Genomic DNA, 22,419 nt, shown 5'->3' on the forward strand with positions numbered 1-22,419 from the left:
TGTATTGCATTTGTGGACAGCATCCAAATAAGAACTAATGATTATCAGAATTATAAAACTGTCTATCAGCCTCCACATGCTAGAACACATTTGACAGAAGTGGTTCTCTCAAAAGCCTAGCTCAGTCTTAAATTGTTTTTTGATTAACTCAATATGGAATGACCTTTATTAATTATTTTCCTTGTCTTTATTTTAATTGCTCTGACTTGAAACAATTCTTACTTTAATCGTGATGATGATATGATAGCCATTACCCATGTTTAAAAAGTTTACCTCCATGGTAGAAAATTCCTTGATCATTCCCTTTCAAGTGACTTGTAAGAGTAAATTGAATCACATATCTCTGAAAAGCTGCTGGGCTCTAGCTAACACAGAAATACTGCTAAGCATGCCTTTTTTATTCTAGAAAAAAATGTTTATAATTAGGCAAAGCAAATATGAAATTGAAGTGTTTCTTCTTTTTTACCAGAGAAGTGCAGATGGCTGATATTTAAACATACTAGCTTTTCTAAATCCTTTGCGAAATGTGTGTTACTGATCAGTGGAAGTATCTATTATGTTGGGAAAAAGAAAAAAAAAAAAAAAGAAAAACACACAGCTGTTCAATTTATTAAACCCCACCTTATATATCCCCTTATAATATTGTTCTACGGAGGAGATGGAGATTCATTTCAGATAGTTTTAGATATCTACATCTGAGGAGGTCCTCTAGGCTCCCTTTTTAGATACTTCTAGTGCCATTTTCTATGCTTAGACATTTAGATGATGAATACGATACTGAAGAAATGCTTGCTTATCTCTTTCTGTATAACTAGCTCAGTTGTATTCAATGTTGTCTGCATGGTGGAATTCTAAATTTAGACATTAAGGATAAGATTAATCTGTTTAACCTAACATTATTTTCATAAAGCACATGGTTACTTAATTCGCTTACAAGAAAAACATATGAGACAATGTCAAAAGCTTAGCTGAAGTCAGAATACTGGGCATCTACTGCTCTTTCCTCATCTACAAAATATGATATCTGCCCATAACAGGGCATTTGACTGCTTTAATAGTTTTGCTCTTGACAAATTCATGTTTGTTACTTACTTCCCTTCCTCTCCTCTTTTAAAGATAAACTTTACATCATTGTCATTTAGTGCTGGTAACTCACCCATTCCCTAAGAATTATCTTAGGAAACAACAAATAGGTCTAAAATTATTTCACACTGTTATGAAACACAAAATGAAGTTCATAAAATCAATTTTAAGATACGTAACCTATAAAACCTGTTCTTTCTTTATCTACCATTAAGGTTCTAGCCCTAGGATAGCTGTGCATGCCATAAGCTCACCAATGACCTTTTCAGGAAATATGTGATAAAAGGTTATTACATACTTTGCTTTCTCTGCACCCACTATGAGCAGCTTATCCCTTCTTATGGTGCCAAAGATTTCTTTGTTTTTCTTCTCCTTATTAATATACCAATATAATTATATTACATCTTTATTTCTCTTGCTAGTTGCATCTCACTGAGTGCTTTGGCACTTCTGACTTGTCTGTTCATGCTTGCATTATTCTACTATACTTAATAAATAGAGAAATCTTCCTCATTATTTCTAAGGTGAAAGAAAATATGACAATTTCACCAAGCTGGTCATTGAGACTTTTTTTCTTCACATTGGTGCAGCTTATACTTACGTGCTAGTGGTGCTCTTTTGAAGAACCCACAAATTTCAGAGAAACATAGAGTAGCAGTAATCTTGTCTGATGTGCAACCTGGGCCATTGCCCTAATTGGGTTACTTGCTAAACTCCACTTTTTTACAGGTGCCACCAAGAAACTTTAAAGAATTAGCCAAGTCTTCAGACTCACCATCAGAGACAAAGTCGGCTATTAGAGGCATGAGGGTAAGGGCTCAGCTGGAGTCTCCTGGTATGACAGACACATAAGGTGGCCAAAGCGTATTTCTATTTGCATGCATCCATTTAGCCCTGATATTGTCTAACAATTCCCTTGATTATAAACTACTACCAGCTTTAAAAGGCAAAAAGATGGTTCTGCTTTGTGCAAAGGGTCTGAGGCCTGGTGGAGGCTGAGGACCTTTCCCAGTTACAGCCATAGCTGCAGCTCTTGCAGCTGCAATCCAGGTGGGTGTCAAGGAAAATAACTGCTCATGTGTTGGTTTCACATGTACAAATGCCGGTTTCCTTGACCTTTCCTGATTTTGCTTGAATTGGAGCTGGGAATGGCCAGTCTCTAGTAGCAAAACCTGGCAAAACAGCATCAGCTATAACTAATTTGCTGAGAGTGCAAATATTGTCAGCTGAGCAGAAAGCATGGCAAGCCACCGTGAAGTGTTCATAACAGTAGGTAAAAAACAAAGAAGAAAAAGAAATCCCCACAGCATATCTCCTACATAGGATTTCATATGATTAGCTACAGCAAAATGCACCCTAAAACTTTGCATCTATTTTCTTATGTAATGTTTTCAAATCATAGAATATTCCAAGTTGAAAGGGACACACAAGGATCATTCAGTCCAACAGCTGTGTGGTTTGGGTTCCAAGGGACCTTAAAGATAATCTGGTTCCAACATCTCCGCCATGGGCAGGGACACTTTCCACTAGACCAGGTTGCCCAAAGCCCCATCCAGCCTTGTCTTGAACATTTCCAGGCAAATTTCCCTTTAACTTGCATCCTAGGGATTCATTTATTTATTTATTTTAAATAAACTTTCTAAATTTATTGACATCTACTTTCTTGAGACATGTTTTCCTTGGTAGCTTGCCAGTGTAATTTCTTTCCCAACAACTGCCATGATAATGAAGTCTCCAATTACTATCAAGTTCTATTGTTTCTAATATGTACCAAGAACCACTATATTCTTCTCTACTTTCATGCATACCAACAGACATTCAACAGTTCTAAACTAATCCTATGTTAATGATGTCAAAGCAAACATATTTTTAAAACACAAGCCAACGTTTCCTCTCTCCTTCCCCTTCCTCATCTTCCTGAAGAATTTATACCCTCTACATGACTGGACTTTTAATGTAGTATATATGACAGATTCTCTGTGATGCTAGCTTTGTCATAATCTTCAATTAATTCTTGTCTATTCCTCATTAATTCTTCCATTAATTCTTACCTGTTCCTCATTCTTCTTCTGTTAGTATACTAACAGCTAAGATAGATGGCAAACTGACCCATGACTTTTTGTCTAGTCACTTCTTTAATCCTGTTTTCAGTAATCCTATCTTTCTCAGGGGTTAGAGCAACGTCCAATTTGCTTTTTTTTAGGATGAAGGTTTTTGTCCTCACCACATTTCTTAATTTGTTTTCTCTCAGATTAGAATTCATGCAGTTATATTTAGGGTGTAGAATAAGGTGTAATTTGACTAAGAATGAAGAGGATAGGCAATGTTATATCTTGAATCTTCAAACATTTCATCCATTGTCACAGAGACCTATAAAACACTTTTGATTTACTTAGAATAATTCTTGGAAGTATTATTAGGATGCAGGTAAATGTTTATCATATGATAGTGATCAATAGGATACTTTACAACTTGGTAAATTTGGACTCCTGTGAAGGAGTCAACTATCATCTAACACCAACTATCATCTAAGTTCCAAGTGGTGTAGATGTCTCCACATCACTTCTAGTAGAAGGTCACTAACCAACACCATCTTATATTTTCTCTCAGCAAGGAAGGTTTTATAGGCTATGGAGAAATGTTTTTTTCATGTCTTAAATCTCTAGTTAAGATTAGTTATTACTTGCTCCCTGGTCAGCACTCCTGGCTTTGATTTCAGTTGCAAGCTACTCAGATGTGAAATGCTACCTGCCCTCAGAAGAAATCTGCAGTGAACAGCCAAGTGCCTGTACTGCCAACAAACTGAAAGCTCTGATTAATATTTTTTGCTTCCAGATACATGCTGTGGATGAAGTTCTCATGATACATGTATACTCAGTCAGTTCAGATTCTCTTCTTTCCCTGCCTCTCTAAGTGCTTCTTAAGAGATTTCTCTGAAAACTTAAATGAAGATTTCACTATTAGGAAAATACAGCCCAAAGTTCCTGTAAATCCATTCAAGGATTTCATCACAAGATGTCATCATTGTTTAATTTAAAATATAGATATTGATTTATCAGTTTGTGATATATATATATATTTGAGAGGAAATATATTTGCTGAGTGTGATACTATGCAACACAAAAAGCTCTTCATGCATACTAGATTAAGAATATTTGTGCTTAAATTTAATTTCTTTTTGTTTTCATTAATGGTTCATAACAACACCAAAGCATGGGACTCATTAAATACTAAAATGAAGAACTGCATATCAAGCTACATTTGCTTTTCAGTATTATCAGAAATTTTACTGTTTGTTTAAAAAGCTAGCAAGAAAAGTGAAGCTTCCTAAATATAATGATCAATAATTTAGCTATTTTCAGCTCTAAGAGAAGTCTTTTTGACTTATACAGTCTAAATATTAAATAATTCATTATTTTTAATTTCTACTTGCTTTTTTTTTTTTTTTTACACATATAGTGAAATAAAACTAACACCTATATTTATATATAAATGGATAAAGTTATTTCTGATTATTTGATCATACATTACTTAATTTTTCTTCCTAAGCAGAGACCAGTTCTTTGCGTCTGGCTGTGTTATGCTTAGCACAGAGCTAGGAAGAAGAGAAAAGGTAAATGACAAGTTCTAAGATGGAATTTAGGTTCTTATCACTTCAAATTTTGGGCAGATAAAACCCTAAGTAAAGTGCACTGGGATCCAGACAGTGCCAACATCTGAATGCTGGCAGAGGTAGGAGCTATCAGAAACAATGAGGAACCTGAGACACTTTTTGCCAATAAAATATCTTTTATATAGGAGGAGCATGAGATGAATTACTGCAGAACACTTCAAACCAACTCATCCATTAGGGCCAAAGACATATCTAAAAATCTCTTTTGCTACATTATCAGTAAGAAAGGCATATTTATTGTCTTGTGCTAGTTAGCAAGTAGAATTAATACAAGCTAAAAACAGTAGTCAAGTAAAATATGTTATTAGATATATACATACCACTGTATTAAGGCTCAGTTTGAGTGGTTACCCCAGTCTGCTGTGTGAAATAAATACTCCTTATTATCTGCTAGATAACCATACTACTTTGTTAACACAAAATAAGAACATTCTTTAAGTATAGAATCTTAGATATGATGCATTTTATAATTAATAATTTATAAGTTATTAAATTCTAATTCATTATTTTATATTTTATAATGCATTTAATGTTGTGTTATATCAAATATGTTGATATTATTACAAATCAAATATTTGATATAATAATATTATAACAGTTTCTATTGCTTGCTGCCTGAACTGGGTTTGACTGAAGCTGGAAAGGCATAAAGGAATGAAAACTGGAAATCATACATGAAAAGCTTGATATAACTAGCTCTGTAACAGAAATAAATGTTTTTATTACCGTTTGCATGTACAGCAAAATTGATTACACTTACAGAAATGTAGTTTTGTTTTGATTCATAGTACATAGCTTGATTCCTTCATTAAGAGCAAAATCAGATTATCACTCTAAACAAGCTGAAGACCATTAGGAGATGACAGAAAGGAAAAAAATGTTAGTTTGCAGGCAGCTGCACACTGAATAGAAAAGTTGTGACTTTAAAGTCCTTTCTGGAAAAAGAAGAGCAATGAAAAGAGTAGATCTCCTGCCAGTTGAAAGAACTGAAGAATCAAATGCCAAGTTTGAATGCCAAGAAAAATAATGCATACAGAAGAAGTCACAAAATGCCTAATGACAAGTGTTGCTGAGAGATTCTTTTTGATCTTACATGAAAAACAAAACAACACAAAACAAAACAAAAACAATTGTGGTCAGTCAAAGGAAGGGTTGGAGTAGTGTTTGCATATCATAGAATTATAGAATCATAGAATCATTCAGGTTGGAAAAACCCTTTTAAGTTTATCTGGTCCAACCTTTAACCTAGTACTGACAAGTCTACCACTAAATCATGCTACTAAGTTCTATATCTACATGTTTCTTGAAGACCTCCAGGGCTGGTGACTCACCAAGTTGTGCAAACTTGAATATTCATACTGTAGCTTTTGTCTCCTTTTCATAGCTCTTACTTGTTGCACAATTTAATAGAAGCCTGATTTTGTGTGCTGCCTGCGCACTATCATGATAAAAAATAATAAGAAGCAAATCCTGAATTTCTTATATCTTCAGAAATTACTATCTCATGACCTAAAGTTTCTCTATGAATAATTCTCTATACTAACACTGCAAGTTGCAGAAAGAAAAAAAAGCCTGCCACAATAAGATGTCCAGCAGTTTTCATTGTATTACTCCCTACTTTTTTCCAAAACAAAATCTGAACCTGCTTGTTTGATCTGCAATCATATTTGCATTCAAATCAATCATTTTCTCATTTTCCTAGGCTTGTTATTGTCCAGCTAATGTTAAAATAGCTGTGTCACCTCCATTTAATTGATAAAAGTTTCGTGCCATACAGATATAGTTCTCTATGAAATGAATGGTTGTTAAAATACTTTAAAAAAAAAAAAATCTTAAGTGATAAGGTACATAGTCTCCTGCCTGATGCATAAACACATATAATTGTATGGAATCGCTAGCAGGAATATGCTAGTAGAGGTGAGCTTAAATAACTATGCCTCCAGACCAAATTATTCAGTCGTGGCAGTCAGTTTTCTTTCCACCAGTTAGGAAAAAGACATAGTAAAATACTTCCAAAAATCTTATCAGTACAGTTGCACAGATTTATGCTAACATACCAACAAGCTAGTCATGACTAGAGTTCTTAGAATTCACCATGATAGAGAAGGTTTGCAAATTTTCCTATCATTGCTAACACCATTCACTGGCTGTCAGCAACATTTTCAGTACCGTGCCAAATATTTGCTCAAAACTGCATTAGATGATATAATGTTTAAAAAGTGTCGGCAGCTATCGGACTATATATACATTGACTGTCCTACCATTTCAAACAAAAATACAGCTGAAAAAGATTGGAAAATACCCCCAGTAGAAGGGCTTCATTATGAAGTATTTTTCTGTTAAGATTTCAAAACAACATCAATGATTCCAAACTGCTATTTAAAGTAACAGCTCCAGGATACATGCCTAATGCTTCTCTAAAAGTAAACAAGATTGATTCTGTTCATGGTTATTTAAATACTTACAAATGATTTCAAAACAATGGTTTACTTTGTAATATATATCTATGGTTTCCCTATAGCCAGCTAAGGCACAATTAAACAAGAGTTTAATCTGGTTTTCCTTACTTGTAGCATGATCGTTCATTTCCCCCAGACCAGTATTAATTCCAGCATCTATGGAACTCATGATTTTATCAATCTACAAAAAAGAGAACAGTGAAAACAATTGATGATTGTTATACTTAGTTTTTCATGCATGAAATTCTGGAATAATTACTTTCATTAAAAAAACAACAGCATAATCAAAACTGCAAAAGGCAAAAATCAAATAGTGAAAACTAAATTCTCCACTTTGATTTTTATTTTGCAACATATCTGTACACATCAAAAGCTAAACCTTGAAACTAATGTTTCCTTTCCTACTGTATAGCTCCTGTCATACCAATGATTATGGTCATCTCAGCCATTGAAACTACTTCATGACATTTCTGTATATGGATACAAAGGAGAAAAATGCATGTATTAAAGTATATAACAGAATGGATTTTAATTATATAGGATAATTTTATTTGGTGATAGCTGTGAACACAAGAACATGATTTAAGCAGTAATATTAATGCATAAGAATATTTTTATTATTATCATATATATATATATATTTGTGTTATAAAGTACTAAATCAATTGTTCGTTTAAGATTTCCAGAGAACTTCCTAGCTCCCTTTTTTTTCTGTCTGCTCCAAGGACCCTGGATAGGTATGAAACATAGCTGTGCCCACATATACCACTTGTGAAACAGCTACATTCATGCCAAAGCTCATTTGCAAATCACATTGTACTTGCTATGTCAGAACTTTTATACCTACAATTTTTGCCATAAGAACAGCACACACACACATGCAAAAAGTGAATGAAAAGACTGGGTGGCAAGGCAGACACAGGGAACCAAGTTTTACAGAGCTTAATATTAGGACTACTTGGAAAGCTGACTCCTTTTTTAATACTATATATTTGTCACTGGTGACAGCAGAAAATCTAGACAATTTAGAATTCATACATACTTTTTCGATAAACTACATTTTTCTTACCCTTAAGAATAACCAAACCTTCTGAAAAGACAAACTGACTAGTTTCAGGATTTCAATATATCTAGGTTAATGGATCAAAACCTGATCCTAATTACCTTTCCACTGAGAAAGTATCTCCTTTAAAACAAAAACTATCTTCATATGTCCTATCAAACCAGACATTTAAATGAGCTGGAAACCTTTTCCCAGAAAAGTAAACAATCACACAAACAAACTGTCTGCTTTTCTGAAATAAAATGGCACTCTGGAGATGGATATAGAGCCCCATGACAGTCATTTGAAAGAGAAATGCTTGCTTCTCTATAATAGCAGTAAAGATATAAACATTTTGCATTCTTAATTTACCTCAGTAAGATGGGAACTTTCATGTCTATGAAGAATTGCTTACATTCTTGGAATGTAGTAAATTAGAAAGAAAAAAAAATAAATTAGAAGAAAGACGTATAAAACTTAATTTAAATCAAGCTCTAAGACTAAAATAAAGAATTTTGTATGAGCAAGCATGTGTACTATCAATTCAGCATGGAAATTTCTTTTTATAGTTCTGAATTCATTGTAGCTACAAGGGTATTCCCATTTCACACAAGAACCAAGGCACAAGGTATGTGCCAAGTACTAGGTACACAGGCTATACACCGGTTAGAGAATACATTATATGTAGAGGGTTTGGGAATGCATAATCAACATAAAATCTTAGACTTTCAATTTCTGCTATCATCTTTTGTCTCTTGGGGGGCATTGCTGTGATGGGAAATAATTAGCAAACATATAAATAATGGGCATAGCCACAATACTTTCACCAATTTTAATAGAGTCAGTGGTGAGAGGTTTAGTAGAAAATAATTTAAATGTCACAATAGAGTTACCTCATTCACTATGGAAACAATAGATTTCGTTAAACGTATAGCACTTTGAACAGAAATGCATTGCATTTTGTGCCAGCTGTCAAACTACCATGTATTAGACTATGATACACTCTCAGAATTGGTAATGGTTCACTTTTTATTTCATCTCTGAAATGGAAAAAATAACAGTGTTTTCACAATACAGTATATTTGCTTGTTCTTAAAAATGATCAAAACTTACTTCTTCCCATTCTGATGTGAAGGAAGGTGTTCTTTCAGAATTTCCTTTAGAGCACTGTTGATTTGGTGTGGGTTCACTCCAGTTGCTTCTTGCTTTTTTGTCACTTGGAGGATGGGTGATAAGATTAGAATCAGATTTTGAAACATTTTTGTACAAATGCATTTCAAGCAAAGTCTTTGGTAAAGATCGTATTCTCCCAAGTGTGCATGCTCGCTCAACAAATCCTCCAGTAGTAATAACCCACTGTTCACTTATCCTTGTTGATGTGCCAACCAGTGTATGGTTTTCCACTGGTTTAGTTTTAGTATGAAATATGGTTCTGTTTACAACCTGTGGCTTCTTTTTCTTAACAGGAGGATCAGGGTTGTTTTCTTTCTGTAGCTGTATCTGCTGCACTGTGCTCTTGCTTAAAATGTTTTTCTCCAGTGGACTACTGCACTGGTTTATTTTGCTGTACAGCTGGAGTGGGTTATCAGGTGGGTCACATGCAGGTGATGATCCATGAAGTAAACCTGCAAACTGCTCAGCGGGGTGTCCTTCAGGAAGCTCACTTTCAGTAGATGTCTCTCCATGGCAAAGACGCTCTGAAATGAGAGAGAGCAACTTGTAAAAAAAAATGGGTGATAAAATACTGTAAACAACAAAAACCTTACTCTCTGCAAAATGGTTTTTGTATGCTGCTTGGTTCTTTTTTAAGTACAGAAAGAAAAGATACTTATGACATGAATTGATTTATTGTTCTCTTAAAAAACAATTCTCTCCTTGAACTTGACAAATTTATCCTGAGTGGTTGAAAAAAAAAGCCCAAACCACTCAATGCTACACATAAATTCCAGGAAAAAGCAAATTTATAAAATTAAATAAGTTGTTGCTATTCTATTAATTTGATGGTGTCTCTTTTAATTTGGTACTGAGCTGAATTGTGTACAAATTATACAACTTTGTAAAATGAATTAGCTAGTTACTTTATAGGTATTAAAACACATGAAGAACCTGTATTGTCAGGAGTATTGTTAATAATATTTCTTTTTATAGTCATCATAATAATAGTGAATTCACACTATTATGCCTTTTAACTTACAGTCTCTAAAGAATAGATCTGAGTGTTGTTTTTATTTCAGGGAACTTGGAAGAATAGTTTCAGAGTTATAGTAACCTTTGTAAAATAATGGGAAATCAAGTCTTTTCTGAAGAATTGAAACAAGTTTTATAGGCAATTTAACATAAAAAAAAAAAAAAAGGAACCGGAGAAAAATTTACTTCTTGACACAATTCATAGTGGATTATTAAAAATGTATAGCTCTTTTTTTATGCCTATTTCTGTAAGGATCAGAAAAAAGAAAAGGAAAAAAAAAAAGACCCTTTTTCTATCTGTACCTTTTTCTAACTTCTAACTTATCATTTAAAGTCATCCTATTGATCACATCACTCCATCCACACGGCATTTAAGTCATTTAAGTTAGCGTATTCTATTCAGAATAACTGTGACCACACAAACAGTTGCATCTCAATAACTACTTCATGAAAGCTAAATACATATATCTCATTCCTGCTAGAAGTCTATGTACATATGTAAATTCTTAACTGTAGGACTGTATGCACAAGAGCCACCAGAAGGAATCAAACATAGTATACGTCATAATTTGCAAAGAAATTGAGAAGTTTCTTGCTATTTGCTAAAATATCTGTTGTAAACAAAACAAAACAAAAACTCAAAATATCACTTCTAAAATAAGGCAGTATTTGATATACATATAATAGCAAAAACATTTTGGTGTGTACTTCAAATCCCCATCAGTTCTTCTACTAGTCAGCAGCTTGAAAATTTAAAATTAAATGTTTCTAGCATTTGTTAACCTATCATTATAAAATTCTAATCAATATTAGGAGTGCAACCTAAGAAAATCTACTTTTTTTTTCCCCCCTATGAGAAAGAGAGAGAGAGAGACTAAAATACATACTTCAGACATTTTGCAACTAAAAAGATAATGACTGTTATATTGAAAGGTTGAATAGGGAACATGACAGAGTTTAAGGAATTAATAGCTCCACAAATGTTGGTGTGGGGGCAAAAAGCATGAGAATGAGAGGACATGGAATATTCTTACTTTCTTTGATTTCTGAAAGTAGCTGAATTAATTGTAAGTCTGACATTTTGAAGGTGAACTTAGCAAGAAAAATAAATGATGTAAATAATGATTGACCTTGGTGTTCTTCACTTCCATAAAATTTTCAGTAGCTCTGGATTAAGACATTTCTTTTTAGGTATCTGTTGCGTAACAAGTATGTCCTGCCATAGTTAGAGATCAGTTTGATAAAGTCAATGGATGCTAGAGAGTGATGCCGCACACTGTATGTTGTGGCTAGTCAGATGAATTACTCTCTGTACTCCATTATCTGTATTGACTAGACTGCCAATGACTATAATGGGAGATGGCATCCAGTCTGCATTCAAATACCTAAATAATCACACACTGAATCTTATTCCACTGTTCCAGAAACAAGTTTTACAACTTTCTGTTGAATTCACTTAAAAGATAAATGTGTTTGCCAAGATAAAGAAAGAAGTAAGAGTAAATCAGGAAAAAGAAAAGATTATAGACACCTGGATTGCAAGGCTTTCACTAATACCTATGTGACTTTTGCTGCATCTAAACTAGCAAATAAAAATGGCCAAGCAATATTCTTAGGATCTAAAGGAATTACTTGTCTCATATCCTACGTTCTCTCCTCTTTCTCAAGAAAGCTGGCACATCCAGTTACTGTGTCTCTGGCCTCAGCTAAAACTTGAGTAATGTCTGGGCACTCTCTTAGTTCGGTACTGCTTGGTATCCGTTGGTCATTGGGTAAACCCTTCCAAAATCCACATAACAGTTTAACAGTACAGACTCCAAGCACCATCTCATAGCATGATTTTGTTCATTTTACTACTATAGACAAAAGCTATTGTTTCTGAGAACTCCCATTCTTCTGTGGTCATTAACTTTACATAGTCACAATTAAAAAGCGTATCTCACTCCTATTTAGCAGTGATGCTGTGACACCATATCAAAATGTTATTTTCAGTTATTTTGTTAGTTGAAGTGGCAGAATTTTGCAATGGATTGAAAGATTCTAAGTATATCATATGCATCTTTTCAACTTGATCTGTTAGTACAGTTATTATATTGTATACATAAGCATATGTATTCTATCCTACCTGTAATTTTCACCTTTTAAACAAGACATAAAGATGTAAACACAAACACTTCAATGAAGATAGGGAAGATGAAAACAAAGTTTGCCTGTACAAGATGTATTTTTCTGTGCTAACATTGTATTTCACTTTTTATATGATCACCTACTATTGTTCCAAAAAAAAAAAACAAAACCCTGCCTGTTTCATTTACTGTTCAGAATTAAGTTTGCTTAGTGAAGAACCTTTTCAACATATTATATTCTCCTTGTTCAGAAAGAGTAGTACTATTACCTATATACCATAGTATAGAAATCCTTTTTTGAATGCCAAGTAAGTCAACACCTCCTGAGACTTTTGTATGATGCCCATTATCTCTGTGGTCCACACATTATCTTTACAAGGTGAGTCTATAATGTGATAACATCCTAACCTGATAAATGTGAGATAAGACATAGGGAGTCCACAAATTTTGGGCATCCAATTTGATATTCCTTGAGATTTGCTTTGTTCAGAGTATTTAATATATAACACAGAATATTTTCAAAGCACAGTTGTTATTGGCTTAGTAGTTCTGTAAGTCAAAGCCCTAAAGTCTCAACTTCAGCATTCAAAAAATAAGGAACACTGTTGGTCTGTCTTGATGAGTAAAACAAAAGCTTTGTCAGAGATAGAATTTTCTCTGTGCAGTATTCAGCTGCCTCAGCCATCATTTATTTTCTTTGATACCTTTTGATTTAACTAAGAATTTTGTTAATTATATTACAAAGGAAGCAAAGATGTCATAGGTATGCCTGCTTCACCCTGATTTTGAGCAATGTAGACCAGATCTATATTGGGCAATAAAAAAGACTGGGGTTGTCAAGAAAATATAGTATGCAGTTATGATAAAGGTTAAGAAGCATGCTGCATGCATGCAGCACCACAGTCCTAGAACAGATTATCCAGACAGGTGGTGTCTCCATCTGTGGAGGTTTTCAAGACTAGGCTAGGAAAGATCATGTCTGATCTGATGTTCAAAACAGGGCACTGGACTAGAGGACCTCAGAGGTCCCTTCCAACCAATACTTCCATGACCAATAGTAATTCTAGATATTCTGACTTTTAAATTTGTAACTGTTACGCTTTTTTTTTTTTTTTAATACAGTTAGTATTATTATTTTAGTTTCCTACCGTAGCTAATGATTATTACGAGTAAGAATACAGAACTGAACTATACCACTGTTCTAAGCAGTATAGTAGTCATTGTAATGTTCTAAATAAATCATAGGAGGAAAAAAAAAAAACCCTGCAATAGATAATTGTAAAATAATTTGTTACATTATTATTATTTTTTTTTTCTACAAGGAAATATTTATTGTCTTAATACCTGAAAGAGAAGATATGAAAAATCCTCTTCAAACTGCTATATCTAAAACTGCAGCTACATGTCTTCATTGCCTGTGTGAATGTCCTACCAAGATCTAAGTCTTGAGAACTTAAAGTACGAAAAACACAAAAAAGGATAACATAATGCTTTTTCTATAACTTTGTTACAATAAGCAACTGTACTTAAATAAAATAAAATCTTTACTTAGCTTTTAATAATTACCAATTCCTACTACTTACTGGTGTCTTTTTACTGCTAAATAAATGCCATACATTTTAAGATACCAAACTGACACCAAAACCAGTATTTCTTCTGACTTATTAGTGATAAAATGTGATGTTTTGTGTATTTTTTCCTTTCTTTTTTTTTTCAAACATATTAAAATTATTTTTTTCTTTTGAACTATGCATTGAAAAGATCCTTTCAGCAAGTTGTCTATACTGATGATCCATGTCCTGTGTGGTTAGAATTAATCTTAAATCTGCTGATACATCTCAGAAATCAGGACTGTCCATTCCTAAGATGTTCTATCCCCTAATTTATCATACGTTTTTGAACCTTTTCATTAGATTTTTTTTTTTTATTTTTAAACTAACTCAGCTGGCACTAAGAATATTGTACAACATTATATTACTGAGTTCACTGAGTATAGATGTATGTGAGTTATGATAATAGTTTTGTTTTCTCATAGTCTCGAATGAATCATCTGCGAATGGACTTTAAGAAAGAGCACGGGGATACCATGGAGAAAGAATAGATGTAGAAGATAAAGCTCTTGGATCAAATCCTGATCGAGAGAAGTTTTCTATTATAAAATCTTTTATTTCTTTTTGTATGGATGTTTATTTTTGTAAGATCTTGCTTCCTCATCAGATGCTGCTTGTCTTCCCTCCGTATCGTTTTACTTGTAAATATTATCCTAAATACCAATATATAAATAGATCCCTAGTGTCATTACAAGTGCACCCACAGCTTTCCCATTTGTTATGAAAAACACTGTGATACTGCCATATCTGTGTTGCATGGAATACATTTACATTTGGAACAACAAATAATTCAGTTCTGTCATAATCTCAAAGCCACAGATAAGTATTGCTATTATCACCAGTTTATATACAACCAAACTGGCATTTAGGCAGCAGATTGCAATTCAATCAGCTATTTATTTACACACTGGTGCACCCCAGCACAGTTGTTTGTGGTACATACGTAGATCTCTGTGGAATACCATTTCTCACTTTATTTTTTAGAAATGTTGCATTCATGTAAATTTAGAAATCAGCTTATTCACATTTGTATCTCAAGAGATTCCATGTTTAAAATGGAAATACATTCAGCAGAATAATAGTTATTAATAATAGTAATGAAAAGAGCTGTAATAGATAAATTATAATGACAGAGTTACATCTTTAACAGGTACTGCTGTTGCCATGGCACGAGTTTCTAATGTAAAATAAAAATCCATTAGAAATTTGTTCTATAGCTATGGTAACAACTGTATTGTGACACCTGCACTACTAATATATTCCTATTCTGTTTTCATTTAATCCAGAAAGATGTTTTTAGCAGCATACACTGCAGATGTGTAATATCAGTCTAAAAATTTACTCTCAACTCTCTTTTCCACAGAGTTGATTGATAAAACTAACAGTCACACCTGAATAATATTTGGAGAGTACCCTCTCATCAATTCCTACTACTTAGGTAAGCTGGAACCATTTGAAACAGAAGGATGGTAAGCAAAGTCATCTTATTTTCATGGTAAAGATTGCTTTGGACACACTAGAATACCTTCACTAGTGATATTGGTTGTATTGTCAAAATGATCATAATATTGGGTTGATCAACAAGAAAACGTGTAAGATAGAAGATTCAAAGTATCTAAAAATTGAAGTAGCAATATTCAGTACACCATTAGTTCACTCAGCAAACAACATGGTGCTCTGACCAAGATCCAAATCTTTGATGTCAGTATGTTGTCTGCAGATATCTTTGATGACAAAGTGCAATGTTTTCTCACTCTAGGAAATGTTGTAGCAAGGTACCATGGACCTATGTGGGAGATATAACAACATGATTACTAAACAACTAAACAACTAATGATGAATGTTGGCTTCTACTATCAACAGCACAGAAAAGGAGCAACAGTGTCCAGCCAGACTGCTGCTTCTCCTTCTGCTTCCTTCTAAATGTAACGATACCACCAGGAGGTGGTTTGCAAGGTTGGTGTCAGTGGTTTGCAGGCTCTGTGCCCAGGTTCCAATACTATCAGCCTTTCAAAGCCATGTAGTTGTTTAGAAATCATACACACACAAAATCTGTGTGGATTATGTGTTTGCTCATAGTAACTTCATAACTGCCAAATCAATCATTTAATGTACCTGTCTTGACTGTGTATGGAAGGATTGTACGGCTTATTGCTACCTACATTCTTGATAGTTGTAGCTGTCCATGTTTTACTAATTTATTTCACAGTGACCCATCAGAAACTACAGGGGATAAGATTTTGGGAGAAAGACAGTTCCATAAGGAGTTTTCTGAACACTGCTTGCCGGCCTCTAAGACAAAAAAAACTTTCAGTAAAGAAAGATATTAGTTGTTAATTACTGCTAATTCTAAGCACATTATAATATCCAAATAAAGTTCTTTTAAAATTATCAGAAACAGGAGTACAATCTGGTGCAAATAGAATTAATTTTTACTTTTGTAGAGACATATTCACTCTGTTGTACATTTTCAGGACTTATTTTTGATACTCATATGTACTCATTCTGTATTTGAGGGGGAACAGAAATGTAATTTTTACTTAAATCACACTGGGTTAAACTTTAACTGCAAAATTCAGCCTAGACAAAAAATGCAGAGCTACAACTGCCACCTCCATAATGCTGTTTCCATGAGAATTTCTTTCTATGTGACTATACAAGGCATGGTTCCTGGACGTTTTAATGACAGACAGCTGTTCATGAACCATTACATTTTACAGCACAAGAATCTGTCTTATACTTGCTCCTTAAAATAAGAATTATACAGGAAACTAACATCTGTTAACAGGTTTATGGATTAAAAATTTCATGCACATGAACTAGTGTTCAACATCCCCAAGGTAATACAGCGGACTATTTCAATAGCCAAGTTCAAGCTAAAATTCTATTAGAATATCTCAACTCTGCCATACATACAGGGAAAAACAAAACAAACAAACAAACAAAAACAAACAAACAAACAAACAAACAAACAAAAACTATATATATATAATAAAAAATACATCAGTAATTCTTTGTAATACTCAAGGAATCTTTCATAAGGAATTCTGCAAAATGAATGGAAATTGATGCAAAATGTAATTTTGCAGAAAGCTCACATATAATTGCATTGAGAAATTCTGTGGTAATCTTTTCTTCTTGCAGAAGAAAGCTAGCAGCTGAGTGGGATGTGGCAGTGCTCATAAAGTACATGTTAATCTGACAATGTAGTACAGCAGTAGAAGAGGAAAATTTGAGACACTTAATAACCAAAATCTGTGCATAACCAATATGAGCATGATAGATGAGCTCCTGAAACCAAATCTATTTCCTGAAGACTCTAATGAAATCTAGTTAATTGTTCCACTCCTGATATTTCACACATCATGTACAAAGAAGGAATGAATGGCAAAGTAAATCCTCCACCAACTAGAAACAAAACTTAGTAATTGTCAAGGAAAAAAAAATTTTGAAAAAAAAAAATGGACTTTTAAAATATTGTTTCTAAAAGGAGATTTTGCTTAACAATTTCAACACTTCTACTTGGAAGGAAGGATTTGCCTAAGTAACTTTACAAATTCCCCAAACATAAGACAAAAATCAGAAAGAATAGAAAATGTATGTTCTGGCATTTGCACTGATGATACACTCCTGTTACTCCTAACCTTGCTAAAGGATCTATTTCTGATTTGAGCAGTATTTTGAAGATACTTCGCATGGGATATGAGACAGTTTGCTTCTCCTCTCCTCTGCTGTCCTCTTCTCTCCCATACAACAATTATTATTTTTTGTTAAGTACTATAAACAAAGCTGTAATGACAGAAAATGTCTAAGTTTTAAAAATGCTTAGAAAATAGACTGTAGAGTTATCGCACAGTTCTAGATGTGCATATATGCATAGTCATAGAAGATAACATCCAAAACTGCAGTTTTTCAATTCTTGGTGGAATATAAATTCTCTTGAGAAGTATTTACAAAATATAAATGATCTTAAAAACAACAATAACAACAACAACAAACAAATAACCTTGACTTGGTGCTGGGCAACCTGCTCTAGATGGTCTTGCTTGAGGGAAGGTTGGACCAGATGGCCTTCAGAGGGATCTTCCAACCTAAACCATTCTGTGATTCTGTGAACCTAAACAATTATGTGCAAAGTAATTTAGCTACAAATATTCATTTTCTAGACACTGCGAATCTCTAAAATATGTTTACTTTTCACAAGTAACTACTCAGCTCACGACATTTTGGAAATACGTGCACTTGGAACATGGAATTAACCTGGAATTAACCATGGAATTAAGTGATAGTAATAGACTATCACTGTTAGGAGAGTCAACGTGTAATTTCATTAAGGTACTGGAATGCAGAAAAGCACTAGATCAATTTCAGACTTAGTTATAGGATAAGCAAGCATTAGACAATATTTCAAACACAGAAGAGCAATGAATAAACCTGAAAGACAATAGCTTTCAGGCTCCATCACAAATGTCACTTTAGTAAGCTTTCTTACCAGCACAGAACAAAAAGCACCTAAGGAGCTAAAAGGGCCAGTTGAAAATAGGAAAGAGAAATTACTAATCTGCAGCTGTTTTAGACAAAGTTTCCAAACCAGTCTCTTTCAGACTATTTGCATGAGTATTTGGCTTAACTGTATATTACCAAAACATAAAGAAATTTTCTCTCTGTCTTAAAATAGCAGATACAGGTAAGAAAAAAATATTCAAATACTTTTTTTCTCCTTGGTATACTTACATTAATAACGAATATGATTATTAAAGACTGCATGAATCATTCAAACTAGTTGCTGGTCACAAGCTCCCACAGAGACATTTTTTTGATATTTCCAAATATAGGTCAGTTCTCTTGGTTAGAAACAGAGGGACTGCCATCCATGTTTCTGATCTACAGAGCTGGATGCAGAGGGGCACAATTTAATCCAATTAAACCCCCACTTACATTACTGATTGAAAAGACATGCAACACAAGTCTTTTCTCTAGAAATCTGAATGATTGATCTTTCAGGAGCATGTGAAAGTTAGAGCACAGAACATTAGGGAATAGCTGTGACAACAGAAAACATTGCCACTCACTCTTTAGTCAAAAGGTATAATTCCAACAGCGCCCTTGCCAGAGAAATTAGTAAGAATGGTCCCTAATCTTAAGGCAAATCAACTACATCAAATTAGGTAGTTAACTAGTTCTTATCTATGGTGCTGGAAGAAATAAATGCTTCAATATAGGCTATAAGTTCACCAGGTCCCTGAAACAGAAATATCTCAAGGAGGACAGGCCAAGAATGTTACTATTTCTTCATTCTGCTCTGATTTACTAATATGTCACTCAGTATGAGGAAGACTAATTAACAGACATAAATAATTACAGTCACCTGTGACCTGAGGGCTCAGTCAAGCCAGATCTGATTGTTCCTTTCATACTGTGTGTTTCTGCTCTTTAAGCAAATGTGTCTACATTTCACCAGAGAAACACTTTTAGTAGAGCTCCATCATTAATGTACCATTTCTGGTGTTCAAGGAACTTTCATTGACCTAGTTTGCCATCACCATAGTACCGAAGCACTAGCAACAACTAGTTTACATGTAGGAAACAGCAAAGAATATTATGCTCCTCCTGTACTTGGTAAAGTTTCTGCCAGCAGCTTGATGAAGAGGAAATCAGATCACTATGATCGTGTTTTGTAAATACTTAGATGGGCAGAACAAATGGGGAAGTCCCTTGCAAATGTCAAGTGATCTGATTTTTGAACATATATCTCTTGCAGACAGAGCTGTGAATTCTATCTTGGTTCACCAATCTCATAGCTAGTTTTCATTTTCAAATGGAAACAACTGAAACTGAGAAAGACTTTTAGAATAGTTTTTGCTTCTTGCTATAACAGATTCTCAAGAGAGGACTGACAAAGGACAGTGAATTGCAACTAGGAAAGCTCCCAAACTGCATAGAATAATCCATATTTATAAACACCAATACTCAACAGTCTTAAAGTGATAGCATTTTAAAGGACAGATGCATTTCTAAGATAGAACAGATAGAGAAAATGCAAAAAGATAGTACAGGTTTCCTAAAAGCTTTGTACAGTCATATTGGCTATTCAGACAGGCTTCTGTGAACTCAAAGTTTTTATGAATGCAGAGAAAGATATATAGGATCTCCATCATTTATTTTATTCATCTTTAGAAAAATCTCTTCAAAATCTTTGTAGAATGAAACAAGTTAGAACAGTCACTTGAAACAACTTGATAAGATCACCTGACTCCTTCAAAGGTGAGGGAAGCTGAGAGAGAAATGACAGAGATGAATTTTTATTTTTATTTTTTTCATTGGATAGGATTTAATTAATCCGTTGGACCTTCTTGGACCTACCATTTTGCTCATAAACCAGTGGACCATTAGGACCTTTCTTCAGTGGGATGTCCATAGGTGATAACTGAAAAATTTGTACTGAAAACAAAAGACAATGAAATTCTGTTTGTGGCAATCCACTCATTTTCTACTGGCCACAATATAGTCTTGTGTGTATTGAATATTTCCTGTGAAGGTATCTGAGCCACTATTTGCCCTTTAGGTGTAACAGTTCCCATCTATTCAGGTTCTAGTCACTGTGGTCAGTCAGCAGGTAGATGGTTCCCATTTGTGGTATGGTTCCTAACTGTAAGGTTTGTGTTGTTACAGTGAAAGAACATGCTATATTGCTCTCAGCATTTCTCACTGAAAACTTATAAAGGCTGCTCTTCCATTTCACATGAAAACAAACTTTTAGACCTTGGTATTTTTTATTACAGAAGTACTTCCCAGATTTCAAACACTTCTTTGGGATTGGGCGGTAGAATCAAAAGTAAAAGTGTTCACATTTATTCTTGGAGCTTTTAGAGTACCTAAGGAACTCTCAGCAGATACATATTATATTTTTGGGTGAGAGTGGCTTGCTTCAAATTGTCCTTTCTGGAACACTTGTTTTCAGTCCCAACCGAAAGGTACTGGACTCAGCTTTCTGAGCACACTCCTTTCCCCCAACCCCTCCTTTTCCACTGTTACCCCAAAAGAAAAGGAAAATTATGAAAACTGACAGAGTGGCTAATTTCTTCATCAGTCAGACATACAAACACAGCAGGAAACAACAGACCTACTATTTTCTCACATGCATTCTTCTATAACTTAGCTGATAATTTGTCTCTTCCACAGATTAATGCATTTGTACCACACTTAAGCTTCAGCACATCTTCCTGCAGAGTATTTCTAAAATGTAGCCTCTATCTATCAGTTAAAAGTTGCTACCCAAACCACTGTCTTGTATATATTAAACTTGAGGTTCTTTGATTTTGACGCATTCAAGAACTCTTCTACAAAAATCACCTTCTTGGTACTTTGCAATGAATATGCTCTGTATCTCTCTTCAGTTCTCACTGTTACTTTTAAGGCAATTTGTGGCATGCACATTTTTATTAATATAAACCTTTAAAAGTCATCAAATAATTAATTCCTGTCTTCCATGTGCTGACCCATTATTACTGTTTTGCAATTTTTATTTCTGCTAAGAAATCATGTAGCAGAATTGGATTGCTACAATACCTCATGAGTCAAATGGATTGTAAAACAATGGTAAAACTTCATATTTCAACTAAATTGAGAGCTGTAGAAGAATTAACTTTAGTTAATTATGTTGCTGAAAAAGACAATTCCTTGCTTGCCTCAAATCCACTGTTGTTCCTATGAAGCTCTGTGGAGATTCAGGATCAACTCTGAAATAACAGTGAATCTTGCAGTGATTTCTTTGATGCAGACTTGAAGTACTGCTCCAACAAATTATCTAACCTACCCGACACACTCAGGAGAACCGAGTATGTAGAAGTAGTTCATTAAATCAATCATAATTAACAAATAATCACAGAAACAATATTACAATTGTTTTAATTAGCATATTTCTCACTTGGAATAAATTGGAAATCAAATGATCACAGTCTCCTGAGTAATTTACATTAATCATTTTTCCCTCTCTTAAAAAAAAAAAAAAAAAAAAAAAAACTATCACAAGGAGCTCAATTTATCACACAGCACTGTAGCAGATATCAGTACAGGACTAAATCTTACAGATTTTTTTTTTTTTCCCAGAAAAAAAAGCTTTTAATGTTAGATAATCAGAACTGATAATGAAAACATTCTAATCATGTTTCTGATTAAATGTGGGCAAACACCTTGTTGGTCTCCTTTTGTATCTAACAGGAAAGAAAAAAAAAATGTA

General features: G+C 33.9%; 1 protein-coding gene across 6 annotated transcripts in view; it reads right to left on the reverse strand.

The window, feature by feature from the left end:
• Window positions 1-22,419, reverse strand: part of ANKS1B (ankyrin repeat and sterile alpha motif domain containing 1B) — a 435,613-nt gene that overhangs the window by 215,204 nt on the left and 197,990 nt on the right. For 5 of the 6 annotated variants that reach the window (XM_084506033.1, XM_084506034.1, XM_084506032.1 and 2 more), the window contains 2 exons: window positions 9,371-9,954; window positions 7,324-7,396 (listed from right to left, as the gene is read on the reverse strand). The exons of the other annotated variant lie outside the window; for it this stretch is intronic. In XM_084506033.1, the coding sequence (XP_084362159.1) occupies window positions 7,324-7,396; window positions 9,371-9,954 (657 nt within the window). The remainder of the gene's footprint in view (window positions 1-7,323; window positions 7,397-9,370; window positions 9,955-22,419) is intronic. 6 annotated transcript variants of the gene reach the window in all.

Source organism: Aythya ferina, assembly GCF_964211825.1.
Source record: "Aythya ferina genome assembly, chromosome: 1".
In the NCBI taxonomy this organism is placed as follows: Eukaryota; Metazoa; Chordata; class Aves; order Anseriformes; family Anatidae; genus Aythya; species Aythya ferina.